This window comes from Phodopus roborovskii, unplaced genomic scaffold (assembly GCF_943737965.1).
Source record: "Phodopus roborovskii unplaced genomic scaffold, PHOROB, whole genome shotgun sequence".
NCBI lineage: Eukaryota > Metazoa > Chordata > Mammalia > Rodentia > Cricetidae > Phodopus > Phodopus roborovskii.
In genome coordinates, this window is record NW_026126480.1 from 41112504 (window position 1) to 41133088 (window position 20585).

General features: G+C 37.7%; 1 protein-coding gene across 1 annotated transcript in view; it reads left to right on the plus strand.

Annotated features, from left to right (window-relative positions):
* The window catches only part of Zranb1 (zinc finger RANBP2-type containing 1), a 59902-nt gene that overhangs the window by 29130 nt on the left and 10187 nt on the right, over window positions 1-20585 (plus strand). Inside the window, exons 3-6 of the mRNA XM_051192128.1 lie at window positions 11767-11954; window positions 15227-15380; window positions 17983-18054; window positions 19076-19274. Of these exons, the coding sequence (XP_051048085.1) occupies window positions 11767-11954; window positions 15227-15380; window positions 17983-18054; window positions 19076-19274 (613 nt within the window). The remainder of the gene's footprint in view (window positions 1-11766; window positions 11955-15226; window positions 15381-17982; window positions 18055-19075; window positions 19275-20585) is intronic.

The window sequence follows — 20585 nt, forward strand, 5'->3', positions numbered from 1 at the left end:
TTGGGCTTCTTTAAAAAAAACAAAACAAAACAAAACAAAACAATAAAAATCGTTGTTCTTCTTTTCTCTCCTCATTCTCAGTCTGACTTTGAAGACAGCTACCTTTCATCATCAGCTTATTCTGGAAAAACTTTATAGTCTGTATGAAAGTTACAAGCAGAGTAACAGGGTTAACAAAACTTTGCCATGATTTTCCATTGTCTAGTTTGTTAATATTTGGTACCTGTCCTCTCTCTCACTGCCTTGTTTCTTCTGAAACACTTGAGTTAGCCAAAGATATATGGCACTTTGCTCCTTAATCTTTTAGTATGTATGTCCCAATATCAGGAATTTTTCCCTACACAATCGCAGGATATAATTACATAGGAAATGGAATACTGAAGTCCACATTGACCAGTCCTCTGAGTGCTTTGCCCCACTATGTTGAATCAAGGCAATGACATTGTGTTCAGTTGTTTTGTGTGTTCAGTTTTGTAGTCAAGAGCAGTGCCATTTTTTTAAAAAATTACTCTTTCATGACATTGTTTTTAAAAATTTTAGTTTTGTAGAATGAGACTCAATTTGGAATTTTAGGTTTTTCTGTGATATAGCTTCAGTTAGGAATTGCTTTTAGGAGAGGGAGGAATATTATAAAGGTGAAGTTATTTTAGCAGTGCTTCTAATATCTCTGAAAACAGTGTATCACTGTCTTTCTCTATGTTTTGAGATTTATCATTTTATGTATATGAGTGTTTTTACCTGCTTACAGTTTTATACCATGTGTGCAGTATACAAGGAGGCCAAAAGTGGACATTGGATCCACTGGAGCTGGAGTTATAGGTACAGGTAGTTGTTCACGCCATGTGCTGAGACTGAGCCCAGGCGTTCTGGAAGAGCAGACAGTGCTCTTAACCTCTGAGCCATCTCTCCAGTCCCCTCATTGTCTTAAAACCAAAACCAAACCAAAACAAAAAAAAGAATTTAATTGTGGTAAAATACATATAATTTTACCATTTTGGTCTAATTTTTGGTGCTGGGGAATTGAGTCTTGGCATATGCTGGGCATGCAGTCTCTACTGAGCCACCCCTTGCCTCACTCTTGGTGGTGTTAGTTTGACATTGCTGTGCAGCTTTCCACCTCCAGAACTGCTTTCATCTTATGTTAAACGGTGACTCTTTTCCCACCCCAGCAACTGCATTCTATAGTCTGTGATTTAACTACTCTAAGAACTGCACATGAATGGGATTATATGATGTTTTGGTAACTAGTCCATTTTAGTTAGCACAGTATCTTTTAAGGTTCATTTGTTTTGGCATGTGCCAATTTCCTTCCTTAATTTTTAAAATTACTTTTGTATATAAGTGTGTGCATATGCCCATGGGCCATACATTATGAAGGTAGAGGACAGAGAGCAAGTTTCAGGAGTCACTTTTCTTCTAGCTTGTGGGTCCCCAGGTTGTTGGGCTTGACTGCAAGCACCCTTACCTGCTGAGTCATGTCGCTTAACCCAGAATTTTCTTCCTTTTAAAGACTGAACAGTAATATTCTATTGTATACATATATCATGTTTTATTTATTTGTTCATCATTTACTGGACATATTATTTCATCAAATTTAGATGTTTGGTCTGGCATGGTGGTCCATCCCATATTCCTAGCATTTGGAAGTCTGGGCTGAGGTAAATGAATTTGAGGCAAATGGATTGCTATGAGTTACAGACCATCATATTCTATGTAGCAAGTTCTGAGCCAGCCTGCTCTGTGTACACCCACACACAGTGGTGGTGGGGAGAGAGATTAAAATATTTTCATCTTTTGGACTTAGGGTTATGGCTTAGTTAGAAGAATGCCTGCCCATCACGCAAACCAGGCATAGTGGCTCATTCTTGTATCCAATACTTTGGGAAGTAGAGGTAGAAAGATCAGCAGTTTTAAGATTTCCAGATGTGTAGTGTGTTGGGATACACGAGACCCTGTCTCAAAAAAAGTTTTTATCTTTTAAGAACTAAATATATGGATCAGAGAGATGGCTCAGTGAGTAAAAACACTTGTTGTGCATAAATCTATTGGACCTGAGTTTGATCCCTGGAACCCATGTAAAAGTGGAAAGAGAGAACAGATTCCATAGAGTTGTCACTGTGGCACATATGTTCCTCCTCTCTCCATCACACATACACAGCAAACACACTAGTTAATAAATACTTGAAAGAACTAAATATGTAATATAAAACCGAGTTACTGTCTTAGTTACTTTTCTATTGCTGTGATAATATACCTTGACCAAAGCAACTTATAGAAGAAAATTTATTGTGGGCTTACATTGTTAGTGGGCGAGTCCATGAATGCCATGACAGGGAGCATGGCAGCAGGTAGGCAGGCATGGCACTATAGCTTGGTCTCTGGGATCCACATGATAGTAGGAGAGAATCAGTTACCAAATGCCTTTGGATCTCCACACATGTCTGTGGCATATGTTACACTCCCCCCCCATATTAATGGAATAAAAGGGGGGAAATAAGGTAGAGAATGATCAAGAAAGTTGGCCTCTGGTATAGTTGGAATTTTCTTTGGGCTGGCAACCAGCTGCCAAATAAAGATACGGAGACTTGTTATTAATATGAATGCTTGGCCTTAGCTTAGGCTTGTCCTACTAGCTCTTTTAATCTAATTTAACTTGTTTGTATTAATCTACATTTTGCTTCATGTCTTACTTTTCTGCTTCTACTGTATCCGTCTGTCCATCCCCTGGCATCCCCCTGGCATCTCTTTGTCTTCCCCCAAGCCTAAATTCCTCTTCCTATTTACTCTCCCTGTCTGGAAGTCCTGCCTATATCTCCTCCCTCACTATTGGCCATTAAGCTTTTTATTAGACCAGTCAGGTGCCTTAGTAGGCAAGATAAAACAGCAACACATCTTTAAGTAATTAAACAAATGTAACATATCTTTGCATAGTTAAATAAATATTCTGGTTTTCACATGTACACATACAAAACTTAAGAGTCAAGAAAGCACAGAGTAAAGGAATTTATTACTGTTGAACTGTAGAATAAAACATGAGAGGTAATCTGTAGGAAAGGCTGAACCATTTGAGGCCTGTTCACTTGGATAAGGAAATTTAGCTTTTGGTGTCAGGACAGCATTGAACCTTTGAAACCTCAGAAGGGAGTGCCTCCATCTAATTGATGGTTTAGGAAGACCATCCTGGTCATAATACAGGGAAAAAGTGAGTGGGACCAACCCTTGGGAGGAGTAGGCCAGAGGTAGAACTGGCAAAAGCTGGAAGACTTTATATTGGACTGAAAAGAGGAGAAGTTAAAGGAAATAGCCAGGCTTTTGGTTTGGCCACCTGGGGTTGGATAGTAGTATAGATAGAATGTAGGAAAGAACAGGATAATTTTAGACTCGATGTGAGGGCATCTAATGTGTGTATTGTGCATAAGGACCTTAAACTTCTGGGCAGAATATGGATGGATATATGGGGCATATATATGGATGGATATGTGAGTTAAGCTGTGGAGCCTTCTCCTGCTGCAAGAAATGATGGGGAGTTTGCTGTTTGTTGTTGTTGGCTGAAAAGCAGATAGCTTTGTGCTCATCTAGATGAACTCATTACTTTATAACATGTTTACTCATTTGGTGATTCACTGTTTTGGGAATACCGGCTCATGCCCTTATATGTTATCAAGGATACCTATGAATGTGGCCCAACACAAATTGCAATTGCATCTGATTTCTTCCCCTTCCTCCCTGGACTTGATTACATGGTTCATGACTGACTGTGTGAACTTTGTAGATGATAGTACTGTATCCTAGTGTCCTAACTCCCAGGCCTTTCTAAAAAAGTGTAATTTAAAATAAAGTCAGTCAAGATACTGTTGCAGTGTGTGGGATTTGTTGTTGTTGTTGTTTGTTTTTTTTGGGGGGAGACAGGATTTCCTTTGTAGCCAGGACTGTCCTGGAACTTGCTTTGTAGACCAGACTGACCTAGAACTCAGAAATCCACCTGCTTCTGCTTCACAACCAAGTGTGTGTACCACCACACCTGGGATGAAATTTTTGTTGTTGTTTGGGAGTCAGAAAACTTTTAGATTTTACTGCAGTGGTGGGTTTGTCATATTTTAAAAGATTACTTTTAGAATTCTTTATTAAAAAAGCTTCCTCCAGTTGTTTAGCTCAGTGATGTTTTAGGTTATCTTAAAATTGGAAGTCATGTTCATTTCTTTGACTTAGTAATATTTGTGCTTACTTCTGTTGTGATTTTGTGATTTGTGATTTTGTAATTTGCTCCTTTAAATTCTTCCATTATGTGTTTTTTGTAGTAATTCTGCCCAGCAAGACCCCTTTCTTGTGAAACTACCTGTCAGGTCATGTGTTTATTGATGACTTTGGGATTTATATTTTCATAATAGTTGGATTATTAGTCTGAAGAAAGGAAGAGCTCAGAGGTATAAACTATATTTGATACTATAATTGTTAGTAGAACATTTAAAAAGTATTAGGAACTTTCTGATTTCCTTACTTCCTTGAACCTTCTATTTTCCTAACGAGGATGTTTTAACCAACTGTGGGATTGATTGGAAAGAAGTTAGTCTTGTTTTTGTTTTGTTTTTGGTGGGTCTGTCTCTTCCTGGTGGACTTTGGTGATCTTCAAGACTTGGGCACAGTAAGTTAGGGTTTTTATTGCTGTGTAAAAACACCATGACACCATGGCAACTCTTATAAAGGAAAACATTTAATTGGGGCTGGTTTACAGTTTAGAGCTTTAATCCATTATCACAAACAGGACATAGTGGTGTTCAGGCAGGTAGAGAAGGAGCTGAGAGTTTTAAGTCTTGATCACATTGACAGTAGAAGCAACTATGTGTCAGTCTGAGCATAAAGGAAACCTCAAAGCCCACACCCCCATAGTGATACACTTCCTCCAAGAAAGTGATACTTTGTCCAAGAAAACCACACCTTCTAATAGTGCCTCTCCCTATGGGGGGGGGCATTTTCTTTCTAATTACTACATTCTACTCTCAGGCTTGTTGCTATATCATAATGCAAAAATGCATTCAGTCCAACTTCAAAAGTCCCATAATCTATAACAGTCTCAAACTAAAGTTAAAAGTCTCTTTGGAGAGTCATTCAATTTCTTAACTGTAATCCCCTGTAAAAATCAAAATAAAAAAGCAGATCACATACTTTTATAACATAATGGCACAGGATATCCATTACCATTCCAAAGTAGAGGAAAGGGAGAATAGTGAGGAAATATTGGACCAAGCAAGACCAAAAACCATCTAAGCAAACTTCAAACTCTTCTATTTCCATGTCTGATGTCAATTTGTTGACTGTAACACACTTCTTTCTCTTGGGCTGGTTTACTCCCTGTTAGCAGCTTTCCTTGACAGGTGCCCCACAACTCTGACATCTTGGCATCTCCAAGGCAATTCAGGCTTTACCTTCACAGCTTCATGCAATGGTCTCTCTAGGTCTCTATTCAGGGACACTCCTGACACATGCCTGTTCTGATAGCCTTTTTCCTTAGTCAAGCTGGAAGGTTCCAAAACCCATTTCTTCTATCCTTGACTCTAAAGCCAGAACCATGTGATCAAAGCTTCCAAGTTCTGCTGCTTGATGGAACTCAGAAGTTAGTCTTAATTATAATTAGATTTAAGAAATTATTTTCAGAGCTGAAGAGATGGCTTAGTGGTTAAGAGTATGTGTTGCATTTGCAGAGGACCATTGCAGCTCACTACCATCTGTAACCCCAGTTCCAGGGAATTCATTACCTTCTTCTGGTCTCCTCTGGCACTAGGCATGCACATAGGACACATTTATTTAGGCATGTGGGCAAAACAAGTACTTATACACATAAAATACAAATTAATAATTAAAATGATTTTCAGTTTCTGATTTCTTGTTTTTTTTTTTTGAAAGGTCAGTGAGACACTGTTCTAGGAATAGAAATGGCTGGTCTGAGCTAATTCCTTTGGTTATAATATGAAAAATGCAACGAGGAGGCAGTTTGTTTGGTCTGCTCAAATTATTTCTATACTTGCCTCTGCTTGTGCTTATTTGAAGGCATGGTTAAAAATATTAAGGGCTTTAAAGTAATATTCAGCTTTTCATCTTGGAGAGATGTCTCAGTGGGTAAAAGTGCTTCCTGTGTGAACATGATGACCTGAGTTCAGATCCCAGCACCCATGTAAAAAGCTAGGAGTGACCACGAACATGTAACTCATCTTCTGTATAATTCAAGGTTGTGGGCTTGCTGGATTACCAGCCTTTCTCCAGGTTCAGTGAGGGATCTTGTCTCAAAGGAATAAAATGGAGAGTGGTAGAGCAGGGCATTCAATGACATTTTCTTCTGGCTTCTGTAGGCATACATACATACACACATACATACTCAAAAAGAAAATACAACTCTTACTTGAATATTTAAAGAGTTATGATTAAACTATACCTAAGTATGTTTTTAAAAAAATGGTTACTGGGTGGAATAGATTCCTCCTCTAGCTGTAAAAGGAATTTAAATAATACTTTCACTTCCATGCCTATACAATTATAAAGTATTTAGTGGCTTAAAATATGATCTACATATAAGAATATTTTATATTTTATTTATTTTTTGTTTTTTGAGACAGTGTTTCTCTGTGAAACAGCCTTGGCTGTCCTGGAACTCACTCTGTAGACCAGGCTGGCCTCGAACTAACAGAGATCCACCTGCCTCTGCCTCCCAAGTGCTAGGATTAAAGGCATATGCCACCACTGCCCGGCTTACAATTTATTAACATAAACTTTCTAAATATGTAAAGTGTGTTGTTCTGGAATAATTTATTCAGTTTCCAAATCCTTTACAATCTTGTTTTCCAAAAACGTTTAAAAGAAAAATATATACATTCTAGAGTAAGTAGTAAAAAAGGTTTTTAAGCTTTAATTACTGTATGTATTCGTTCACGCTATCACAGACAAAGGCCGTGGATGTCTTTCTTTGTTTTGCACTGTTGTTTTCAGAGTTGCGGGTCAAATCCAGGGCTTTAGGTAGAGGAAACTGCCTAGACAATATAGCCAGCTATGGCTGCATCTTTCTACTGTCCATCCTTCAGGACATTCTGAACACTACCATTTAAAACTAACTTTTCTCTTTAAGGGTTCCTGAAATTGTGCCTGCTGTCTCCATGTCCACCCTGACCCCACAGCATAAACCATGCTGTGATGTTACACAGCTACCATAGAACTCCAGGGTAGTGTTGAGCTGGCCCATGTGGGTTCAGGTAAGTCTGGCTTTTTTTTTTACCATTTGGCATTTTTTTCAAAGTTAGTTTCCATTATGATTTTATATCATAAAGGAAAATAAGGCAAAACTTTGAAAACTGTGCCATATATGGGGGAAAAATAAGTCTATTATCTAAACATCTAATGAGCCAGCTCCAGATGCTAACCAATGGAGTTCCATAGTAGCTGTGAAGTCCCCAGTGAGTTTCTGACCTGTGGCTTCAAAATATGTTAAGCTCTACTCTGGCCCAGTTCATATGACAGATTATGTGAGCTTTCCTGCTGCAGCTGCCTCTTAAAAATTTTATTTGCTAGCTAGTAATATGCTATATGCTTTCATTTACTTAAATACTATATAATTTCAGAAGTATGTTAACATTTTCTTTACCTCTAATTGCCTGTAGTTAGCTAATTTTGAATGTATGATAGTCCTTGTGGGTCAGTTTTAGGTTGCTGGTTGGTTTGGAGTTAGTTTCAGAATGCTTCCACTTGTCTTTATTTGCCTTTATAATAATTCAAAGGAGGAGGGGGGAACAGAACACACAATGTAAATTTGTTAAAGAATACTAAGGCACTTCAGTTACATTTGGAGACATTGTTAGTAGTCACAAGCCTAAAGAGCAGGTATAGATCATACTTGTCTCTTCTGTTAGAATGGATCAATTCCCCCACCCCTAGTCTCTGTTCTATAAAGTAAGGTTTTAACACTTAACATTATTTGCTGCCTTTTCCTGCTTTCTTGTGCTTCTGTTTTTTTTTCTACTTTTAGATGTTAGAAGTTGCTAAAAATGCAAAGAGCTTGGGAACATCTTTGTTATTGTAATAACAACCAAAAAATTTGGTGGCTAAAGTTTAATTATATGACACAAGCCAGGTTTTTTAAGTATCAAATCTATAGTGAAAACTCATGTGAAGAAACTCTAAACTTGATCAGTAGCTCTTTTTGATTACTATGTGGTAAAATTTAACAAAACTTAGACAGTTTCATGATGCTCTCATGACTTTAATCTAATTTACCAGTTATTGAAGCTGTGAGTTCTTATGGTTAATGAACACAATATATATATTTCCAAAGTATTAGACAGCAGTGTTATTAAAAAGAAGTATTTTGTTCATGTATGTGTCAGTTGTATGCTGGGGAAATATGGAGTCTTAATTCTTTTCCCTCCTCCATCTGGCCCCAATCTGTTTTGGGGAGCAACAGCATAGTGCTGCTTGAGTTTAACAAAGACTGGGAGGGGGAGAGTTCATTCAGTATTCTTAATGTTCAAATCTAATGGAAATTCTGACTTGTTTTATGTATGTGATTCAGCTTTCTGAGGTATGATACATATAACATGGAGTGTTCAGCATTTGAGGTTCTGCATACTTTGAAGACAGGCAGGCAGCAGTGTCATTTGTAGTCCCAGGTGTGGTTTGCCCAGATCACTGTGATGGTTGGTTTCATGTCCCCACCCCATGTGCCAGTGCTAATTTCAGACATTGTCAGAAACATTAGTGAGGAAATGAATTCTTACAAACTTCTAAGATGTCAGCTCTACAGGGATTTAGCTGAAGAGTAAAGGCAGTGATTTAGAGAATCTGTTTCTTCCAAATCAAAGAAAGAAGTCACTTGAACACAGCAATTTCATACTGCCTGTACATTTGTACATGTATGCACAAATCTTCCTCTTTGTCCATTCAGGTAAATTGATCAAGTTCTTGGGTTACTTTAAGAACTTGGAGAATTTTATGTAATGTGTATTTTATAAATAGTTAATATTTTTAGGTTTTAACCCAAAACTTTGTAAAAGGTGCGGAGATACAGTGTTGTTTTTCTTCTGGAGTTGGGGATTAAACTCAGTGCCTTTTGATTGCTAGATATGTGCTCTATCACTGAATTAACTCCAGCCCTAGTTTTGGCTCTGCTAGGACTGAAGAGGAAAACAGTTGTCTTTGTAAAGAAACACTGTAGCGGCAAGTGTGGTGGTACATGTCTGCAATCCCATCATTTGGGAGACTGAGGTAGGGGAATTGTTTCAAGTTTGAGGTCATTCTTTGATACATAGCGAGTTCTAGACTTGGGCTGCATTGTGAGGCCCTAGCAAACAAAACACCTACAGAAATAAAAGGAGATGGAGTTGAGCATACCCATAATTAGATATAGAAAACTGTTTAATGATGATGTTAATAAGTTGCACTACTTATGTCTGTCCTTGAGCTTTGTGCTTTGGGAAGATGTTACGTTGTTTCATGTTAACTCTTCTATAGTATGGTTCTAGTGACTTCAAGGGCACTTTTCTTCACAAGGATGTTTTAAAGCCTTAATGCTTAAAGTGGATTAGGGTTGATTTGTAGTTGAGATATGTGGCAAGCAATGTATTGACACAAAATACAAACTAAAATTTCTGTAAGAAGACGTTTTTAGTTAATAATACCAGGGTTACAATTGATTTTGTTTTTATGGTAATGGGATTGAACCTAGGTCTTCATACATGCTAGGCAAAAAGGGTCTACCATGGAGCAAGCTCTACTCACAGCCCCAACATAATGGGCTCTTATTTATTTATTTTTGAGTTGGAAAGTTGCACTGTTGTTACTTAGGCTCTTGTCAAGCTCTTAGGCCCTCAGGATTCTCCTGTCTAAGACACCTAAGAACTGGGACTATACAATTCACACAGTATCATGTCTACTCTCTCATGAGTCTTTAACCTAAGAAATTTGTATGTACATGTTGGGGTGTGGGTGGGATTTAAAATTGCAGAAAAGATCCATGACTCTTAGAGTTTGAAAACTTTTAAAGTTGACCTTCATTCCTCAAAGATGTGATTTAAAAGTATTTGGGGGGAACATAGGTATCATCTATTTACTGTCTTTTTTGTTCACATTGCTTTAGCAGAGTACTCAGCACACAACAAACATTTCAGTGAGTGTGGGAATTAAATGGTTAACTTTAAGATTGTTTTTTTAATAAAAAGAGGACTGTTTTATTATACCAGGTATAAGGAGTGACTTTTTTTCAATTCCTAATTCAAAATGGCAGTTAAAATGCCTTTTAAAAATACATTAATATTTTTAGTTAATCTTAGTATTTTACTCAGAAGGTAATTTTTTCTGATATACTTAGGAAATACTGAAAAGTAGTTGGTCTGGTAATTTGTTTTACTGTATTTATTAGGAGCTAATGTGCACTCTCATCCCCTCCCCCTGAACTTTTTATTATCCATATTGTAAGTAATTACTGTTTTAACATTAATTTGTGCTAAGGTTAATAAAATGATTTAATGGGGGGCTGGCTCAGCAGTTAAGAACACTAACTGTTCTTCCAAAGGATCCGGGTTTAATTCCCAGCACCTATATGGCAGCTAACAACTGTCTGTTACTACAAGTCTGGTATCCTCACACAGACATACGTGCCTGAAAAACACCAATGCAAATAAGATAAAAGATGTTTCCAGATGAAATTTTGGGGCTGGAGAGATGGCTCAAAGATTAAGAGCACTGACCACTCTTCTAGAGGTCCTGAGTTCAATTCCCAGCAACCACATGGTGGCTCACAGCCATCTATAATGAAATTTGTTGCCCTCTTCTGGCCTGCAGGAGACAGAATGTTGTATGCATAATAAATAAACCTTTTTAAAAAAATGATTTAATGGGAATGGAAGGTTTGTGGCCTTGAAAAAAGTGTTATTTCATGTTCCTGCTCCTGTTTTGTTTGCTTCAATTTAGCATATTTAAAGTTGCGTAGTGTAAGTTTTATTTTTAACAGTTATTATTCTTCCCTTTCTCTCACTGTATAGATCAGGCTGGCCTTACAGACATCTGGCTGCCTCTGCCTCCTAAGTGCTGGGATTAAAGATGTACACCACCTGCTTTCTTTAGCAACACTGGCTCTCTAACGCAGGCTAGCCTGGAATTCACTGTGTAGCCCAGGCTTGTCATGAACATACTGCCCTCCTACCTTTAACTGCCTGCCGGGTGGAGTGCTTAACTGACACATTCAGCTATTTATGAATGATTTGCAGTGTATATAAGGAAGTCTTGACTGGGAGATTCTGACTTTAATATGCTGTCAGTTTTTACTTAAAATGAAAGTTATTTCTGAGCTACACAGCACTGCGGATAGTGTGAATGTTTGTTTTATTCTACTTTAAAAATGCAGAGTAAAGGACCAGCTGGAAACATATGTGTATTTCTTTGGGTTTTGCTCTCAGGATGAATTCAAGACAGTAATAGCTCGTTTCTTCTTTCTGCAAAGTCTTGTTTCTCAAACTAGGTCATCTTTTAGTTCTTTGAAGCCTGCCAGAGTATGGAGCCTAGCCATGTGGTGAGGTAAGTGCCAAACTAGGCAGTTCTAGTTCTGGAAAGAAAATTTAAAATGGTAGGAATATACTAATTTTCCTTATTTTCTTTAGGACATATAAATGATGTCCAGGATCCAAGAAGTACAAAGGAATGCTTAAAGAGTTTAGCATGGTTGCTTCATCTATATATGCCTTTTGAAGAAAAATAGATTTAAGTGCTTTTCTATCTTGATGCTTGTTTTAGGAGTTGTGGAAGGTGATTTAGCAGCCATAGAATCATACAAGTCATCAGGAGGAGACATTGCACGCCAGCTCACTGCAGATGAAGTACGCTTGCTGAACCGCCCTTCTGCTTTTGATGTTGGCTATACTCTGGTACACTTGGCCATACGCTTTCAGAGGCAGGACATGCTAGCAATATTGCTCACAGAGGTAAGTGTGGCATTTTGGTTATTGAACCCAGGGCTTGAATGTGTTTCCATTGAACTGTTACTAGCTTTAATGTCACATCCTATTGGAACTGGAGTTACAGTTGATTCTAGGAACGAAGTCTGCAAGAGCTGCCAGTGTTCTTAACTACAGAACCATCTCATGCCCTAGCCCTTCAGTTGTACTTTAAAGGGCACTCCTTTTCTGGTGTGGTGGGTGCTTGTTTTGTTTTGTTTGTTTGTTTGTTTGTTTGAGACAGGGTCTGGTTAACCCAGAATGATTGTTGTAGGTAGCCAAGGATATCCTTGAACTCCTAATCTTCTGTCTAACTCCCAATTGTAGGCCCATCTTACCATTCACACACACACACACACACACTTACTTACTTTTCTTTTTCTTTCTAGAAAGGGTTTGTTTGTGTAACAGCTCTGGCTGTCCTGGAACTTGCTTTGTAGACCAGACTGGCCTGAAACTTCAAGAGATATGCCTGCCTCTGCCTCCCGAGTGCTGGGAGGCACATGCCACCATCACCCAGCTCTTTCCCTTTTGTGATAAGGTATTACTGTGTTGGCTAGACTGGCCATGATCTCTATACATACATCATCTATCTTTGAAATGCATATGCATATAATTTCCTGAGTTGATGAAGCAACTGATGTGCACCACTGCCCCCTCCACCCCCATGCGCTTGCAATATAGCCTTTTGATGCAGGATTTATCTTTTATTTGTTTATTTAACTAAGAAATATTTATTTAGTGCCTAAGCCATGTGCCTACTTCCGTGGCTGAGGAGGATAGAATTTTAAGAATGCTGACTATTGAGTTTCTAGAGAAGTAGAGAAATGAATGGGTATTCCTAGGTAGTGTGAGTAAATGACCATTTGAGTACTTAGGAAAGAGCTTGGGAGGTATCTTCCCTTCTTGCTTAGTAGCTTACATTTCATCAAGCTTCCCTGTCCCCCTGCTCCTCATCCTTCTGCCCATCACAGGATTGCAAGTATCCCAGGCTAGTTTGTAACTTGCTGTGAAACTGAGGATAACCTTGAATTTCTAACCCTTCCTCCACCTCCTGAGCACTGGGATTATAGGTTTGCATGGCCTGTCACACTGGGTTTATGCTGTGCTAGGGATAATCCTTGTGCATGAAAGGCAGGCAGTCTGCCCACAGAGCTATATCCCAAATCCCATTTCATCAGATTTTTGGAGGAGGGATAGAAGTTAGCATGCAAATGAAGTGAGCAAGCATGGTGGAAAATTGAGTTAAGTAAACTGTTTATGAAGGTATAAGGGATCATGTCCCTAGGAATATGATCCCTGGGAATTTTATTTGCACAAGAGATGCTTCTCCTTCTCCTTCTCCTCCTTCTCCACCTCCACCTCCTTCTCCTTCTCCATGATAAGAGAACTATAATGAAAGTACAGAAAGTCAGATAATTGTGATTGTTATTATACATCTTCTGGTTATACTTTATATAAGTGTATAAATTGACAATTCAAGTTTGCCAGTATCTGGGAATCATTATGTACATATATTGTATGGGAAGTGAAAATATGCAAGATAAATGAAAATTTGATTTTATTGACACCCATTATGTTTACTTTAGCAAGATTCTGGTGACATCATGGGAAGACGTTGGGTAGATTCAGGGAAGGGAAGCTTATCATTGGGGAGGGTAGAAAGGTAGGGTTTGAATTTCACATAAGAGGGTATGTCTGTAGAAAAAAGCACAAAATCAAGTTCTTTTGGAATGAGAAGAGAATGTTGATTGTAGGATATGTATCTGGGGCAAAGATTTTCACTTGAGTTTTGTTGTATAATGGATTTTGTAGATAGGCAGTACTTATGAACTCCTGGAAAAATGGCTTTTTAATGAAGAAAAAAAAAGAAATAACAATGGAAATCTAGTTATTGAAATATAGCTATCAGAATAGTTAACCAAATTTGTGACTTTTAAGAGTGCGTGTGTGTTGGCCAGGTGGTGGTGACACACACCTTTAACCCCAGTACTCGGGTAGCAGAGGCAGGTGGATCTCTGTCAGTACGAGGTCAGCCTGATCTATAGCGAGAGGTGTTACACAGAGAAACCCTATCTCAGAGAGAAAGGAAGAGAGGGTGAGGAGGAGAAAGGAAGAGAATGCATGTGCTTGAGTAGCTGATGCTGGCTTACAATTTACAATCCTCCATTTCCTGAATGCTGAAAATTAGAGACAGCATGCTATCATGTTCATTGCAAGAAAATGTCTTACAGTTTAGACCATTAGCTAAGGTAAATGAAAGATTTTTATGTATTAAAAGTAAACTCCGTGGATCTTTCTGTACTTGTGATTCCAAGTTAAGTACAACTGGCCTAAGGAGAATGGTTTGAGGTTTGAGAATGGTGGTGAAGGTAATGTTTCATGTTTCTCTTGAAATGTAGTCAAACTTCATTCCATTTGTTAAAAAGAGATTTATGGCTATTCATGTTAGCAGTGTTCTCTGACATTGTAATTTAAAAAATACCTGATAATTAATTGGTTGCTGATTTTCAGTTATTTGAACTTTTGAGTTTCTGGGTTCATGGAGCTAGAATGTAGTGAAAATTTTCAGTTACTGGCAGTCAGTGAAATCAATGATAAGATCAAAATAAGGAGTCCTGTAGCTGTGTTAATTCTACTGAGCTAAGAACTCTGGCTCCTTACTTTAACAGCAGTAATGGCATAAATGACATTGTTATCAAAACACCATTTCAGTAGATTTCTGTAATACATGCTGCTCCAGGTCCCATTTATATTGTAGGAAGTGGACTTGTAGTAAGGTGATAGCTAGCTTGTTGTTACCAGATTTCTAACAGCAGAGAACAAAGCTGATTGGCTCACTCATTGTCCACTTCCAAGCAGATATCCTTTCTGTGATTTGGTTTCCATAGAAGTGGTTTTTTTGGGGGGTGGGGGTGGGGTGAGGGTGTTGCTTGAGATGTAGTCCAGGCTGACCTCTTACTCCTGATCTTCCCACCTTTGACTTTCTAGTGATTATGAATACAAGTATGCACTGCCAATCCCTGTTCCTCACATTAAATACAATTGGAATGCTAGCTGGGGTCTGTACTATTTGTAATAACTTCTTTGAACCATTGTCCAAATGTCTAGTGGCAAGGAAATAATACCTAGTACATTTAAAATTAAAAAAAAAAAAAAAAAAAGAATTAGGGGGAAATTTTGCTAATTTAAGTGCTGTTGTGTTTTGTTTCTATTAATGATAAATAAGATACAGAAGGGAGTTTCTTTCTGTATTTAAGGTGTCTCAACAAGCAGCAAAATGTATTCCAGCAATGGTGTGTCCTGAACTGACAGAACAAATCCGGAGAGAAATAGCTGCTTCTCTTCACCAGAGAAAGGGAGATTTTGCTTGCTATTTTCTGACTGACCTTGTAACATTTACATTGCCAGCAGGTAACCCAAAAATTTATTTTGAAAAGCAATCTCTATTTTCTTACAGTTTTTTTTTTAATAGAGGTAAAAATAAGTTTCTGTAAGAAAGCAAGTAAGTTGGGATTTTTAACATTTTTATGTTTGTATGTATGAGTGTTTTGCCTGCATGTGTATATGGCACCAGTGGAGGCCAGAAGAGGGTTATCAGATCCCTGGAACTGGAAGAGACAATGGTGAGCTGCCATATGGATGCAATAACTGCTGAGCCATCTCACTATCCCCATAGGTTAGGACTTTAGATTTGACTGTTCTGTTTATGCCTGAAGTCATTTATGCAAGAAATATTTGTAAACAAATACTTTGGTGATTAGAAGACAGTAAATGATATTTTTTGTTGTTGTTGGCCTTAGTTTTATTTGAAGACAGGTTTTCACTCTATAGTTCAGGTTATCTAGAACTGCATGGATCTCTTGTTTCATCCACATGAGTGCTGGGATTATAGGTGCGAAGCCACCGTATTCTATTCCTTAGGTGTTCTTTTTGAGACAGGATCACATTGTATAGTTTTGGATGGTCCTTAAACTTGCTATGTAGACCAGGCTAGCTTCAAACTAACAGAGATCTCCTTCTTGAGTGCTGGGATTAAAGGAATGTGCCACCATACCTGGAGTATTATAAGTAAATATATATATGATATACATATATATGCATATATATTATCCGTTCATTTCCCCTTCTTATTTTAGAATATCCTTTTTTAAGTATTTTTAATTTTTCCCTTTATTTTCAAGTCTTGTCTGTTTTGAAACTATATACCCATTGGCTACTACTAAAAGTTGGGATTAGGATATAAGTTTTTAATGGGTTAGGTTATCTGAATTAAAAAGAATGATACCTTTGATCATGTCACCGTTTTTCATTCATTAATTTCTGCTCTATTTATGAAACATTTGTTAATGTTTTATTCTCTCGTATTTGAAAATGTCTAGAGATTGTCTTTTGTGAATTGATATTGAATAAATATACCAAAGAACATTTTTTTTTTAAAAGTAAATGTTCTATCAGTTACCTGAGTATTTTCAATCTTTTGTAGTCAAATGTGTTTACACATGGAAAGGGTTAATAATGAAATTTTTTTTAAAAAATTTGTTTTTTATTTTGTTGTTTGAGACAACAGTGTAACTCTGGCTGTCCTGAAACTTGATCTGTAGATCAGACTGGCCTTGAACTCACAGATACTCTCTTGGCTCTGCCTCCTGAGCGCTGGGATTAAGGGTGTGTGCTACCCTGCTTGGCTAATGGAGTCTTTTAAAGTCAGTATATTTCACGTAAACATCTCAAAATGTTAACTTGAAAACCATAATTGTATTTATTTATTGTGTGCATGCATATTAATCATGCATGTTATTGAGGTTAGATCACTGCTTACCTAAATTTCTTCTTTCCTTACATCATGTTGGTCTTGGGAATCTGAAGGTAATAAAAACTTGGTGGCAAGTGACTTTTCCTGCTGAGTCATCTTGCCAAACCATACAATTTTTTTTTTTAGAATTGAAAAAAATGCCATTAAAAATTAAGATATTAAAAACACAAAGCACTTTAAAATTAAAATATATATTTTTAGATTTAAGAATTTTAATGTATATGTATTAATGTTTTGCCCATGTGTGTACATGTGCACCAAGTGTGTGCTTGGTGCCCTCAGAGGTCAGAAGGAGGGCATCAGTTTCTCTGGAATTGGAGTTAAGGATGGTTATAATCCATCATGTAGGTTCTGGGAATTGAACCTGGGGTCCTCTGCAAGAGCAGCCATTTCTCTTAACCACTGACTTGGCGGGGGAGGCTTTTAAGGGTAATGCTTTTTATTACACTAGACTGTTCTATTAAGTAACCTGAATACAGAATGCTTGAAGGTTACAAAAACATTGTGTGTCAAAATGCATGGTTCATTAACTTTTATGAGAAAATTCCTGAGTTTAAAAATAACAGGTTTAATAACAGATGGTGGTGCACACCTTTAATCCCAGTATTTGGGAGGCAGAGGCCAGTGGATCTCTGAGTTCCAAGCCAGACTGGTCTATAGAGCAAGTTCCAAGACAGTTGGGGTACACAGAGAAAAACCGTGTGTGTCTGTGTGTGTGTGTGTGTGTGTGTGTGTGTGTGTGTGTGTGTCAGAAAGAGAAAGAGAGAGAGAAAGAGACAGACACACACATACACACAGGACTAAAGACAGTTGGGGTACACAAAGAAACTGTGTGTGTGTGTGTGTGTGTGTGTGAGAGAGAGAGAGAGAGAGAGGAGAGAGAGACAGACATGGGACTAAAACCAACCCAACAAACAAATTTTAAAAACAAAACAGGTTTATGCAGAGACAGCCCATATGAAGAGAAAGAACAAATGAAAATCTCTAAGTATTTGTTTACATCTTATTTTTTATATTAACTTTAAGAATTTTAGTAATGAAACTCAAAAAGGATTTCTATACATAGCCAGGTTACATATGGCATTAAACATAAATATCTGACAACATCAATAGCACGGGGGCATTTTTATTATAAACTGGCATTTATTTATTAAGTTATTAAACAGGAGAACTTCTTTTAAGCCTGGTTTTTCTGTGCAGATATTGAAGATTTGCCTCCAACAGTTCAAGAAAAATTATTTGATGAGGTACTTGACAGAGATGTTCAGAAAGGTAAGTAGATGATGAATGATGTAATTTCCTTTTTATCTAATCATTTAACTGTTTTGTTTTTTATCTTATTTTTTTAAAAAGATGTATTTGTTATGTATACAGTGTACTGCTTGCATGCATGCCAGAAGAGGGCACCATATCTCTTCATAGATGGTAGTGAGCCACTATGTGGTAGCTGGAAATTGAACTCAGGACCTCAGCCAGTGCTCTTAACCTCTGACCCATTTCTCTTGTTTCAGTTTTTATTATGTAGGAAGTGGTTCACAATGTAATTGTCTTGCCTTTTAAATTAAAAAATGTAAAGTCCTTAAGAGCAGTATCATAGTTGTCTCATATGCAAGGCCCTGGATTTTGCAAAACAAAAAAAGACATCCACAGCCTTTGTCTGTGATAGCATGAACAAATGCATATATTAATTAAAGCTTAAAAACCTTGGTTTTCGACGGGCGGTGGTGGTGCACGTCTTTAATCACAGCATTCAGGAGGCAGAGAGGCAGGTGGATCTTTGTGAGTTTGAGGCCAGCCTGGTCTATAGAGTGAGTTCTAGGACAGCTTCCATAGCTACAGAGATACCCTGTTTTGGAAAACAAAAACAAAAATCAAAACCTTGGTTTTCTATTACTTATTCTAGAATGTATATATTTCTCTTTTAAACATTTTTGGAAAACAAGATTGTAAAGAATTTGGAAGTTAAATAAATTATTCCAGAACCACCGTATGTTTTACATATTTAGAAAGTTTACATTAATAAATTAACTATAAGCCAGGCAGTGGTGGTGCATGCCTTTAATCCCAGCACCTGAGAGACAGAGGCAGATGAATTTCTGTGAGTTCAAGACCAGCTTGGTCTACAGAGTGAGTTCCTGGACACCCAGGACTACAGAGAGAAACCCTGTCTTGAAAAACCAAAAATAAATAAATAAAATATAAAACGTTCTTATGTAGATCATATTTTCAGTCCATTAAATACTTTATAATTGTGTAGGCATACAAATGAATGTATTATTTAAATTCCTTTTAGAGCTAGAGGAAGAATCTCCAATTATAAACTGGTCCTTGGAGTTGGCTACACGTTTGGACAGTCGACTGTATGCACTTTGGAACCGGACTGCTGGAGATTGTTTACTTGACTCAGTACTACAAGCTACTTGGGGCATTTATGACAAAGACTCGGTGCTTCGGAAAGCCTTGCATGACAGCCTGCATGACTGTTCACATTGGTGAGCTGGAACCTTTTCCTGTTTCAGTTTAGAACTGCACTGGTTGGATCATTTCCTTATAATAGTGGGTTACTTTTCTGCGCATACATCATTTTTTATGTGTATAGGCATTTTTCTAGCCTCTGTTTCTGCACTATGTATGTGTCTGGTACCCAAGGAAGCCAGACTATTGGATCCTTTGGAACTGAAGTGACAGACAGTTTGAGCTGTCATGTGTGTGCTAGGAATTGAACCCAGGTCATCTGAAAGAGCAGCAAGTATTTGACTTTTAACTATTGAACCATCTCAGCCAGCACTAGTTGTACTCACCTTTAATCTCAGCACTTGGGAGGCAGAGGCAGGTGGATCTCTGAGTTCAGGGATAGCTTGGCCTACATAGTGAGTTCCAGGACAGCCAGGGCTACATAGAAAAACCCTGTCTCAAAAATAAACGAACAAACAAACCCAACCATCCAAAAAACTGTTGAGCCATCTCTCTAACCTATTTTACATAAAACATTTTAAGAGCTGTATTTTTAATGAGGGGGTGGAGAGGAGAGAGGGAGAAAGAGAGAGGGGCGGGAGGGGAAAAAGAGTATATGTATATGTGTGTGTGCCTATACTGTGGGAATGATTGGTTTGCTTTTTGTGATGGCAGCTTTGTTTGTTTGTTTATGTTTCTTATTTTTTAAAAAATGTTTATTATGTATTCAATGTTCTGTCCGCACATATGACTGCAGGGCCAGAAGAGGGCACCAGATCTCATTACAGATGGTTGTGAGCCACCATGTGGTTGCTGGGAATTGAATTCAGAACCTCCAAAACAGCAGCCAATGCTCTTTACTGCTGAGCCATCTCTCCAGCCCTTATTTACTTTTCTTTATATGTCTGCCTTGTAAGTTAAATGTGATTGCTCTGTAAGAAATTTAGTTTCTTAGCTGGAAAGCCAGATCCAAACTGTGGATTACAAAATATGCTTTGAAAAGCAGCCTGAATCGGGCATACTGGTATACCTGTAACCCCATTATGTTGGATGGAAGTGGCAGGAAGACTGAATTCAAGGCCACCTTTCAGCTATGTATGAAGACCCAGTCTCACAAATTTTTGCTTCATACAGAACCAAACACATCACCCAAGGCAGCTTGGGAATTTTCCTTTGGTAATAACTGACTGGAAATAAATTGAATTTAGTAGTAGATTTACCCCTTTGCCTAATAGCTTTTTTTTTTTACTCTTTAATTTTTAAAAGATATTTTTTGTTAATAATTGTAGTTTGGGGCTTATTCTGCCCATTTCTTAAAAGTGGTCATAAGTGATTTTATGATATTTATA